The 12,217-nt window shown below is 42.7% G+C and overlaps 1 protein-coding gene across 4 annotated transcripts in view; it reads left to right on the forward strand.

Moving 5' to 3' along the window:
- sesn2 (sestrin 2) overlaps positions 1 to 12,217 on the forward strand; it is a 75,920-nt gene that overhangs the window by 45,537 nt on the left and 18,166 nt on the right. For 2 of the 4 annotated variants that reach the window (XM_072547962.1, XM_072547964.1), the window contains exon 1: positions 4,567 to 4,799. The exons of the other annotated variants lie outside the window; for them this stretch is intronic. In XM_072547962.1, coding sequence (XP_072404063.1) covers positions 4,689 to 4,799 — 111 coding nt within the window. In that variant the 5' untranslated portion in view covers positions 4,567 to 4,688. Of the gene's footprint in view, positions 1 to 4,566; positions 4,800 to 12,217 lie in introns of those variants that run through there. 4 annotated transcript variants of the gene reach the window in all.

Below are 12,217 nucleotides of genomic sequence, written 5' to 3' on the forward strand. Positions count from 1 at the left end.
CCTCCAAAGAGCATCCCATCCAGACACAGCACCTTCTCCTTTCCCCATAACCCCACATTTCTCATGGCTAACCTACCTAGCCTGCACATCCCTGGACACTATGGGGTAGTTTAGCATGGCCAACCCACCTAACCTGCATATCTTTGGACTGTAGGAGGAAACCAGAGCACCCGGAGGAAACCCATGCAGTCATGGGGAGAATGTGCAAACGCTGCATAGACAGTCACCCGAAAGTGGATTCGAACTTGGATCCCTCCGTGCTGAAGCGGCAGTGCTAACCACTGAGCCACTGTGCAGCACCAATTCTTTTCTTGGCAATATTTGTTTTAAAAAAACTCAAATGTAGATCCAAAGAAGGAGAAATATGAAATTTAACTTGATCACTAAAATCACGCCTCCTAAATCAATGTTTTGGATTTGAGAGAAATATTGGCAAGCAGATAGGGAGGGATTATTCTGTGAGGGAAGCTGAATAGGCTGGATCTGTACCCACTGTAAAGGAATGCGAGGTGACCTTATTGAAACATACAAGATTCTGAGGGTGTTTAGCAGGTTAAATGGAGACACGTTGTTTCCCATTGTGGGAAAGTTGGACCAGAGAGTATAATCTCTGAGTTGGGGCCACACATTTAAGACCGAGATGAGGAGGAATCTCTTTCAGAGGGGAATGAATCTGCAGAATTCTTTATCGCAGATGGTTGTTGAGGATGGGCCATTAAGTATATTCAAGGGTGAGAGAGACTTTTTAAAAATTGAATAAGGAAATCTAGGGTTAAGGAGAAAAGGCAGGAAAGTGGAGTTGAGGATGATCAGATTAGCTGTGATCTCATTGAATGGTGAAGCAGATTCAATCGTCTATTTCTTCTTCAATGTATTATGGCCTTATGGATTCAAATGCTATTCAGACAATTACCAATTAAGTGGAGTTAAAAATCATACAACGCCAGGTTATAGTCCAACAGGTTTAATTGGAAGCACTAGCTTTCGGAGTGCTGCTCCTTCATCAGGTGGTTGTGATGTACACAATTGTAAGACACAGAATTTATAGCAAATGTTTATTGTGTGATGTAACTGAAATTATACATTGAAAAAGACCTGGATTGTTTAAGTCTCTCATCTATTAGAATATTCATATTAGTTTCACTTCTTTCATATGTAAATCACAAAACTGTTTTTAAAAGTTACATTCTCAGGTTAACAATTGGTGTCAGCCCAGATAATGTGTTGAAAGTGTTAGCCCCCATGTGCTGTTGTCTGTGCCAAACTGTTTAGACTGATTCTAATCTAAAAAATGAGTTAAGAGTCTTACATGGAAGCCATGTAACTTTCCAGGGTTAAAATTGCACAAAAACAAAGGAGGTTGCTGGGATTAAAGTGGGGATTTTATCCCTGGAGTGTCAGAGGCTGAGGAGTGAACTTAGAGGTTTATAAAATCATTAGGGGCATGGGTAGGGTGAGTAGCCAAGGTCTTTTCCCCATTGGAGAGGAGTCCAAAACTAGAGGGCACTGGTTTAAGATGAGAGGGGAAAGATTTTAAAAAGACCTGAGGGTTAACTTTTTCACGCAGAGGGTGGTGTGTATGGAATGAGCTACCAGAGGAAGAAGTGGAGGCCGGTACAATTACACCACTTAAAAGGACTTGGATGGGTATATCTTTAGAGGAATATGGGCTAAGTGCTGACAAATGGGATTAGATTTATTTATCATGCCTGGTTGGTATAAATGAGTTTGACTGAAAGGTCTGTTTCTATGCTGTATAATTCTATGACTCTATAACTGAATGATGGTAAGGAAAGCTTCATTTTAATTGCCCCTTTCACAACTAGAACTTTCCAAAGCACTTTTGAAGTGTAATCCTGGAGTCATAGGCAGATAGGATAGCGAAGGCAGCATTTGGTATGCTTTCCTTTATTGGTCAGAGTATTGAGTACAGGAGTTGGGAGGTCATGTTGCGGCTGTACAGGACATTGGTTAGGCCACTGTTGGAATATTGCACACATTTTTGGTCTCTTTCATATTGGAAAGATGTTGTGAAACTTGAAAGGGTTCAGAAATGATTTAAAGGGATGTTGCCAGGGTTAGAGGATTTGAGCTATGGGGGGAGGCTGAACAGGCTGGGGCTGTTTTCCCTGGAGAGTCAGAGGCTGAGGGGTGACCTTATAGAGGTTTACAAAATTATGAGGGGCATGGATAGGGTAAATAGACAAAGTCTTTTCCCTGGGGTCGGGGAGTCCAGAACTAGAGGGCGTAGGTTTAGGGTGAGAGGGGAAAGATATAAAAGAGACCTAAGAGGCAACTTTTTCACGCAGAGGGTGGTACGTGTATGGAATGAGGTGCCAGAGGAAGTGGTGAAGGCTGGTACAATTGCAACATTTAAGAGGCATTTGGATGGGTATATGAATAGGAAGGGTTTGGAGGGATATGGGCTGGATGCTGGCAGGTGGGACTAAATTGGATTGGGATGTCTGGTCGGTATGGACGGGGTTGGACTGACAGGTCTGTTTTCATGCTGTACATCTCTATGACTCTAAATACAGCAGCCAATTTGTACACAGAAAGTCCTGGCAAAGTGTAATGTGATAATCACTCAACGAATATGTTTAAAGTGTGTTTTGAGGAAGGTAATGAAGAAGTTTATTTATTTGATTTTGTTTTAATTAACCTGGTCAATAGAAACGTAGAAAGTAAAATCTGATGTAGGCCATTCAGCCCTTCAAGCTAAAGGGATCAAAGGGTAAAGGGAGAAAGTGGGAAACAGGGGACTAAAATGATCAGCTATGATCATATTGAAAAGTGGAGCAGGCTTGAAGAGCAGAGTTGAGTGTGTACTGCTGAAAAAGCACAGCAGGTCAGGCAGCATCCGAGGAGCAGGAAAATCGAGGTTTCAGGCATAAGCCCTTCATCAGGCTCTGTAGTCCTCACTTTCTCCTTATTAAGGGGCAGAGTGGCCAATTTCTGCTCCTTGTTTCTATGCTTGTTGAACAAGAGAGCTTTAAGCCGTAAGAGCAGTTCCTTTTCCTGTTTACACAATACGTCATTATTTGAAGAACTAGTTGTTGCTAGCAGGACCGTATTGGCTAGTTTTACCACCAATAGAAAGCCTCAGGTTGGCCCTGGGGATCTTGATTGGTCATGGTTGGATACAAAGTACAGCATCTTTGATCTGATATCTTGTATTTACATCTAGCGTGTTGCTACATCAATGCAGCTCTGGCTGAATGTGCAGCAAACTCCGATTGGTACAACAAGAAATGCTCGGATCCAATTCGTTCCAAGAGCTCGGCTGTTGCTTAGGCGAAAGTTTAACACTTTCCTCCCCTTTTTGTCCTCATTTTGCAAACGTCAATAATTTCTTCTTCCTCAAATTGTTGATATGAAAGCACATTGTGTTTCTAATATTGTGTAACTAGGATTGGAACAAAAGTTTGCTTTTCCAATTTTACTTCACATGTGTTTCTGGGCTGAAATGGAGTTGTATTTAAAATTGGTGGGGCTGCACAGCAGCGCGGTGGGGGTGTGCGGGTAGTTTGCAGACTGAAGCTGACACAAAGGGTTTTTTTAAAAAAAGTGGGCTGTGGGAACTGCGTCCATAAACAACTTGAAAACAGGATTTAAAACGAAAACTTGGCTTCAGCTGAGGCATTTTCCCATGAAGCTGGGGGAAAAGGTTTCCTTCAGGAAGCAATGATGAACTGAAAGGGTTGGGACACTCTTTCATCTCTAGAAAGTTAAAAATCACACAACACCAGGTTATAGTCCAACAGTCGACGCTCCTCCCGAAAGCTAGTGCTTCCAATTAAACCTGTTGGACTATAACCTGGTGTTGGGTGATTTTTTAACTTTGTACACCCCAGTCCAACACCGGCATCTCCAAATCATTCAACTCCAGAGTTTTTATCGGTTTGAACGTGACCCGGATTTCTGTAAACTTGGGGGTTTTTTTGCGAGTATTCTCCCGCGGAAGTTTAGCTTCATTTTGTTAATTTTGCAACAATTTCTGGAAAGGGGGATAAATGCAAAGTGGAATTGAATTCTATATACTTCACAATGTTGTACTGTTCTCCAGGGTAGGGGAATCCAAACCTTGGGGTATTTCAGGTGAGAGGGGAATGAACCTGAAAGGGAGGGAACTGTTTCTCACACACAGGCTGCACAGTAAATGACACAAAAGGAGGGGGCGGGGCACAGCGCAATGGGCGGGCCTCTGCCTATATTAGGCACAGGAGGCGGGGCCCCAGTGGAGTGGGCGGGGCATCATGGTGGGGCGATTGGCTGGGGTGGGACTTTGGGAGCTATGGGCGGAGCATCAGGCGTGAAGGGGCGGGACTGAAGGCTACAGGCGGAGTCCCCGTCCACACAATGATCGGTGGGCGGGGACATTAGGAGGCTCGGTGTTAATGGGCGGGGGCATTAGGCTGGGGGTGGGGCTTAGCGCAGTGGGCTGGGTATCATGGTGGGGTGGGGCTTGGTGCAGTGGGCGGACCTCTATCTATGTAAGGCTCAGTGGGCGGGGCTGAGTGCAGTGGGCGGGTCCCTGTCTATATAAGCCTCTGGGGGGCGGGGGCCTCGCGCTCTTGCCGTGTCTCCAACCGCCAACGGAGCAGCCCTTTTCCCCCCGAACTCCCGGTCTCCGGCTCTTCTTCCCCCACCCCCCGTCCTACAGCGCCTTCTCCCCGGCTCCGTGCGGGATGCGAGTGTCCGCCGCTGCCCCCGTTCCCGCTCCCGCTCCCTCCGGCCGCCTGGAGCCTGTGGTGACGGACTGTCCGAGCTGCCAGCAATGCGACAGAGTCCGCAGCAAGGTACAGGGGGACAGGGAGGGGGTAATCACCTCATCACAGAGGGCCTGACCCTCACTCTGTGTGTGTGTGAGAGAGAGAGAACCATCCTCACAGTCACACAGACACCGGCCGGGACTCCTGTATACCGTCTCTATAGGTTCTCTATATAGTCCATAAGTATTGTATACCATTTGTCTGCGTCTCTTGTATACTGTCCGTCTGTGAATATATACTGTTAGCCTATAGCTATTGTATATCATCTATGTGTTATGTTATCTATGTTTCTATTACATACTGTCTCTAACTTACACCATCTGTGATATCTCCCAGAAAATGGCCATATGTATCATATACCATATGTCTGTATCTATAGCCGTTATGTATTATCTATACATTTCTACTATATGTCATCTCCCTAAATCTCTATTATATACTTTTTCTTTGCGTCTTCATTAAATACTGTTTATAACTTAGCTGGGTCCTTTTTTATTGTCCTGCATCATCCTAGTTCCATTTCTCTCATGGTCTTAGTTTCAGACAGTATTGTTTCTGTCACTCTAGCCACCTCCTGCCCATTCCTGGCCAATTCAGTAAATCTGCAGATTGCTGTTATTTCTCTCTCCTTTTATTTTTTTTTGTTGGGTCCTGTAATGGTGAATCTATCAGGTCAGTTGGAGAGAGTGTTTTGTGAGAATGCCTTATCAGCTGGATTTTGCTTAAAGAACGGAAAAGGGGACGCTTACCGCCATAAGCTTTCTTAGAGAGAGGATAATCCCTGACATTTTGAAATGTGTGGACTTATTTCAGTAGCTGGTGCTCTGCTTTTAATGCTGCGCTCAATTCATCTACGTTCTCCATTTGTTTAGAAGTCATTATTTTGTGGTCTGCATGTCAATTGTCATCCATTCCCTTTAGAACATGATGCACTACAGGAAAAGTTTTCCTTTTTGCATGTGTTTTTTCATTGTTTGGATTTATTAGTGAGTTCCTGCATCATACTGTGCAACTGAAAAAGTCACCATCAACCACCTCCCCTCTCAACCCTGTCCTTCAACGTTGGCTCAAGCGAGAGTTTTTTTTTCTGGATTCTTAACTTTTGTATATATGTGTGATGTGCATGCCCATGTGAGAGAAATGCATGTAAATGAATGCTAAGGTTATGGAATATCATTACTGTGTGGTCTTAATTACAAGTCAACAACCTACCCCCACAATTGTCACAATTTTCTTATTTTGGAAACTGTTCGTCATTTTAATGTACCCAAGATGATACTGGGTCATGGCGAGCTCAGTAAAACAATAACTTTGACCACCATGAAAAGCCAGATCCATTACTGCATGCTATTTTGTTAGTTAGAAATGTGTTCTTCAAATCTTAAACCTATCCACCATTTCTTGGGCTTCTGTGTTTGAGAAGAAACTGCTGTACTTTGTTTTTCTTTTAGATTCCAAAGTCATCCCTTCTGAGCAGAGGTGGAGGTTGTTTTACAGCTGCACTACAGTTGAATCTGTTGTTCCAAATACTGGAAGCTGCAATACTCCTTTTTTTAAATTAAAAATTGTAACTTTGAGCTTTAGGCCCTGTATTGAATTTGTCAACTCAGCAATTACATTTGCAACTCCTAACTTTGGAGGTTAATAAAGCAAGGATTGTTTTTAATGTGGGGAGTAAATTTTTAACTACTGGTAAGGAGCCTGCATGACTTTTGGACATGTTCAGTGCGCAATAGAATCTGAAGAATAAAGAATTGTTAAAGTACTTATTGAAATCTGCAAGCCAATCTCACTCCTGCTGTTAACCCTTTCTTGGCAAACTGTATATTTTTGTTGCTTGAGGGTGTTGATTTAAATATTTTTCCACTATCCATTCTGAGTCTGTGGTTGAGTTTGGGGGAATGTTAAGGCTGAGTCCATAATTGTGAGAATAAAGACACAGGGAACATGTGCATCATTCTCAGTGACACCCAGCTTCCAATTATGCTAAATGTATTGAACTTGTAATCTCTATCATCATCTAATATTTCAGAATGGCAGTTTTCTTCAAATCTACACCTTTTGAGTAAGCTTTTGGTTGTCTTGATTTTTCACCAGTAACTCCAAGGTGTTTTTGTTTGTTTAAAGGCCTTGAGAAGTTGGTTAGCTGACTGTTTGTGCTGCTTCTCACTTGGTTAGGACTAACAGTATTGTCTTCCCAATTAATAGAATTGAGAGACTAAGATGATTTAAAAACACTAACTGCAGTCTTCCCCTTTCCACCTAAAAACAGTTGCCTCCAACACAAGCCAGTGATCAAACCCGGGAGCACCTTGTACACTCTGCTTTGCCTCTGAAATAGAGTTGAAATCATGAAAATATTGCTTTCTAGATCTGGAGCACTGTTTTGCTTGCTTTTTTTTAAATTAAGGGAAACAACTTCAGTTGTTTGAATGTTGCATAACCCCGCATTGATGAGGATCTATCTGGACATGTTTCCAAATCAGGCGTGCAGCTGCAACTGCCATCTTCCTGGTGACAGGATTCTGTTTTGTTGTTTGGTTGTGCTTTCAAAGCTAATATAGCAATTATTTACAGCCTGACCTGGTTATAAATATGCAGTGGGAAACGGATTGTATTGTAAATTTGCTTATTTTTCTATTTTGATGAAAGATTGCTCGAGATAAGAAAAAAAACTCATTGTAAATGTCAGGCTTTGGAGAGACCTGAAGATGACATTATGTACTGTTAGTGCCATAGTTCAGTGGGTGTTTATCCCTCAAATCAGAGGCTGAAGTACGCTGCACTTCAAAACTTGAACAAAAATCAAAGTGGGCACTCACTGTGCTACACTGGAGTACAGCACTCTCCAGCTTTCAGGTGATGTGCTAAACAGTCTCTATCTGCATGTCGAGTGAATCTAAAAGATCCCATGACCAAGACAAACCAGGAGTTAACCTTGGTAGGTATTTATTTGCTCAGCGACATCTGAAAAATCAAATGATCTGATTGTTATCTCATGTCTGTTTGTGGGATCTAGCTGTGGTTGTGAAAGGTGCTATGTCAATGGAAGTTTTTGCTTTGAAGGAGATGCTGGCACTCGTTTAGCTAAGTGTGGGGGTGGACTTTGTGGTATCTTGATGCAAATAAGAAAAATGACGTGAGTCAGTATCGAAGGTAGGATTGGATAGGCTGAGAGAGCTCCTTGCACTTTGATTTGTGGATTGGTATCATTAGCCTGCACTAAACTTATCAGAACTGCTGCCTATTAACATCTGCAGCATAGCAACCTATACTCAAGCAATGTTCTCTTGGAAATGCACTGACTTTGTTGGTCTAGATTATTTGATGTAGTCCTGCAGTACGCTTGAGTTTTTTTTAATCTCCTGAGTCATACGCCACAGTTTGAACAGAGCCATACTGATTGTCACAGTTCAACTTTTAACTAAAATAAAAACTGAAGCAAGCATATTCAAAGACTATTTTAGCATCAGTCAGGGAGCTTCAGACATCAGCGCTAAAAGTGATGAAACAACCTGATCATGGTCTTCAGAACTCAGAACTGGCTGTCACCCTTTTCAAACTGTATACAGGCATCGGTATAACTCCTGCTCAGATCTTAGGTGGACATTTGAGTGTGCTGCTGTGTGAGAAGTTGTGCTGTTAAAAAGATGCGTACACTTTAATCACTGTGTGCACATAGAAATAAATGGGGCAATTTTGAAAAAAACACATTTTGAACTACTTTGTTTGAATTAGATATTTTTTAGAAGTGGATCAGGGTGAAAGTAGGAACAGAAATGGGAATATAAATGTTCCATTCCAAATAAGTTTCACTTGGGGAATGGGCTGTTGAAAATAGTATTGAAGTCATGTGGAACCCATGCAAGCTGCTTTCTGAAGTCCATTTCAACAATCTGTCATTCAGATTGTTTGCTAACTGTATCTGAAGCACCTGTGCAGGCCATTGGAATGTTAATGCATTTTAAAACAGCATCTTAATTACAGGAGCATAAGGAATAGGATCAGGAGTAACTATTCGGCCCCTCAAGCTTGCTCTACCATTTAATAGGATCACGACTGATCCGATATTCCTCACATCCACTTTCCTGCTCATTCTCATAACCCTTGATTCCCAGGCTGATCAAGAATCTATCTGTCTCAGCCTTCAATATACACAAGGACACTGCCCCCACTCATCTCTGTGACGAGGGGTTCCAAAGACACTCAACCTCAGAAATTCCTCCTCATCTCAGTCTTAAAATGACGCCCCTTTTATTCTGAGACTATGTTCTTGGGTGGTAGAATCACAGAATCCCTACAGTGTGGAAACAGGCCCTTCGGCCCAACAAGTCCACACCGGCCCACCCAGACCAATTCTCCAACTCTATTACTCTATGTTTACCTCTGATAAATGCACCACTCCTACACATCCCTGAACACTATGGGCCAATTTAGCATGGCCAATTTGCTCTAACTTGCACATCTTTGGATTGTGGGAGGAAACTGAAGCACCTGGAGGAAACTCATGCAGATACATGGGGAGAATATGCCACCTCCATACAGACAGTCGTCCTGAGGGTCTTAGACTGCCCCATGAGGGGAAGCATCCTCTCAGTATTTACCCTGTCAAGCTCCTTGTGAATCCTCTTTGTAGCTTTTGCTGAATCAGCACACATGCAGCGGGAGCATGAACTCTAGCCTCCAGTTTGCCCTAGTCTGTTTCTGTATAAGATTACTTGCCAGATACAATGTCTGCAATATAATGTTTCTAGAGCCTCAGCATTAGTCTTAAACCTTTCTCCTGTAACCACCAGTGCCTGTAAAATAATATGAAACATTTTTCGAATGAATATCCTGTTAAAACTACTTTGAAATGTGAAAGGTAACAAACCTGAGGCTGCACAGAAAGGTTTCGTTTGTCTCTGTCCACGGTATAAAGACTTAACAGCTCCACTGTGACTGGGTTCTGGCGTTTTCAAACCCATTTAAATTGCAGATGTAATACAATAGTCTTATTGTGTGTTTGGGGCTATCTTCACCTTTATCTCCCAGGATCTCACTCCCCTGATAGATTAGTGAAGAATAAAGAAGAGACTTGTATTTATATATCACCTGTCACAACCTCCAGGCATCTAAGTTTTTTTTCAAATTAATGAAATACTTCCAAAGTGTAGTCTACAAAATGTAAGGAACATGGCAGCTAATCTGTACATGGAAAGCACCCATAAATGGCAATTGATTAAGTCATGTGATTTAATGATTGAGAGATAAATATTGACCAAGATGCTGAGGATATCAAAATGGAAGCATGGAAATGTTCGCATCTGTCGAAGAGCAGCTAGGACCTCTGTTTAATGTTTCATCTGAAAGGTGGCACGTGAGACGCTGCAGCACTCCCTCAGTGCTGCACTAGAATATCAGGCGAGATTTTTGTTTGCTCCCTGGCTTGTGGCTTGGACTTTTTGAATTAATTGAGTTCCCTACTCAGTGCTCTGCTCCCAGCAACTGTGGCTTTATGTTGGGTTTCAGGGAGGGAGAGAATCAGCTGCTTGGGAAGACAGTGGTGCAGTGAAAATGCCACCATGTCACTGGAGTACTAATCCAGAACCCCAGAGTAATCTTCTGGGGAAGTGGATTCAAATCCCACCTTGGCAGGTGGTAGAATATGAATTCAGTTGTTAAATGCTGAAATAGTAAGGAAGGAAATCTGTCCTTGCTTTATTAACCTGTTCATACATGTTATGACACACCTCAGGAGTAGGTGGGACTTGAACCCAGGTCTCCTAGCTCAAAGCTAAGAACACTCAGTGTACCACAAGAGTCTTAGACAATCTGTCTTTAGTTGGACTAGCCTACATATGACTCCAGATCCACAGAAACATGTTCAACTCTTTACCGTCCTCTGGACAATTAGAGGCAATAAATGCTGGCCTAACCAGTGACTTCTACGTCCCATGAAAAAAAATTTAAAAAACACAATTTAGGACAGATTGTACAGGACCACCATTTAGAACAAAAATGCTTCAAGGGCCTGGGGCTCAGGAATATACAAATGTAGGAATTCAGAGCAGGAAATATGCCATTCAGTCCCTCAAACCTGCCCTGCCATTCAATAAGATCATGAGCTAACCAGATTGTGATCTCAAATCTGCATTCCTGCTTATTCCTGCTATCCTTTAATCTCCTTGATTAACAGTCCATGACTATACATCTCTACCTTCAAATTATTCAAGGATTCTGCTCCCAACAAAAATTTAGGAAGAAAGCTTTAACAACCCACCTGAAAGAGAATGTTTTGCCTAATCTCTGATTTAATTGGATGATTGTAGTTATGTTTTAACAAGCCTGCAGGTGAGAGCTTTATTTGTATCACTGCAAGTTTACTGAGAAATATAATGTGTGGGACATAAAAGACCAGAATCAATGCAGAGAAAGAAAACTTCAATAGGGTAAGAGTGGATATGATGGTTAGGTGGACTGGTCATGTGAAGTTGCCCATAGTGCCAAGGGGTTTGCAGGCTCAATGGGTTAGCCATGGGAAATGCAGGGTTATGGGGAATGCGGTAGGTGGGTCTGTATGGGATGCATTTTGGAGGACTGAATGGGCCAAATGCCTTGCTCCCACACTATAGGGATTCAATGAATCTGTGAAAATCCCAAGAAATTGGCAACAATATTGAGACTGAACAATGGCTGCCCATAATCAGGAGATGGGATTGAATAGAAGTATTCATGCAGAGTCCAGACAGAGTAGAGAAGGAGAAACTGGTGGCAGGATTGAGAAACAGAAGGTATCGGTTTAAGCAACAAAAGCAGCAATGGTGACATGAAAAACATCATGCAGCAAGTAGTTAGGATCCAGAATGTGCAGCCTGAGTGTATGGTTGCAACAAGTTTGGTCTAGGCTTTTGAAAGGAAATTGGATCTGAAGACAGAAGATTTTGCAGGGGTATGGAGCAGCTCAAGGTGAATTGCTGTTGTAGAGAGCCAGCATGGACACTGTTGACTCAGCGAGCCACTTTGTGTGCTATGACTGTTCTGTGGGTCTACTATATTCCCAAAAAAGTCACCAGTCTTTGAATTTTTTAGAATCCCTACAGTGTGGAAACAAGCCCTTCGGCCCAACAAGTCAAACCAACCCTCTGAACAGTAACCCTGTCTTATTACTCTATACTTATCTCTGACTAATGCACCTAACATACACATCCCTGAACACCCTGGGAAATTTAGGCATGGCCAGTTCACCTCACCTGCACATCTTTGGATTGTGCAAGGAAACTGGAGCACCCGGAGGAAACCCACGCAGACACGGAGAATGTGCAAACTCCACTCACACCTTCACCCAAGGCTGGAATCGAACCTGGGTCCCTGTGTTGTGAGGCAGCAGTGCTAACCACTGAGCCACCGCAAATTTATGATTTTCAACCTAAGATGGCTGTGACATGATGGTAATGTCACTGGGC

Source organism: Chiloscyllium punctatum, chromosome 27 (assembly GCF_047496795.1).
Source record: "Chiloscyllium punctatum isolate Juve2018m chromosome 27, sChiPun1.3, whole genome shotgun sequence".
Taxonomy (NCBI): Eukaryota; Metazoa; Chordata; class Chondrichthyes; order Orectolobiformes; family Hemiscylliidae; genus Chiloscyllium; species Chiloscyllium punctatum.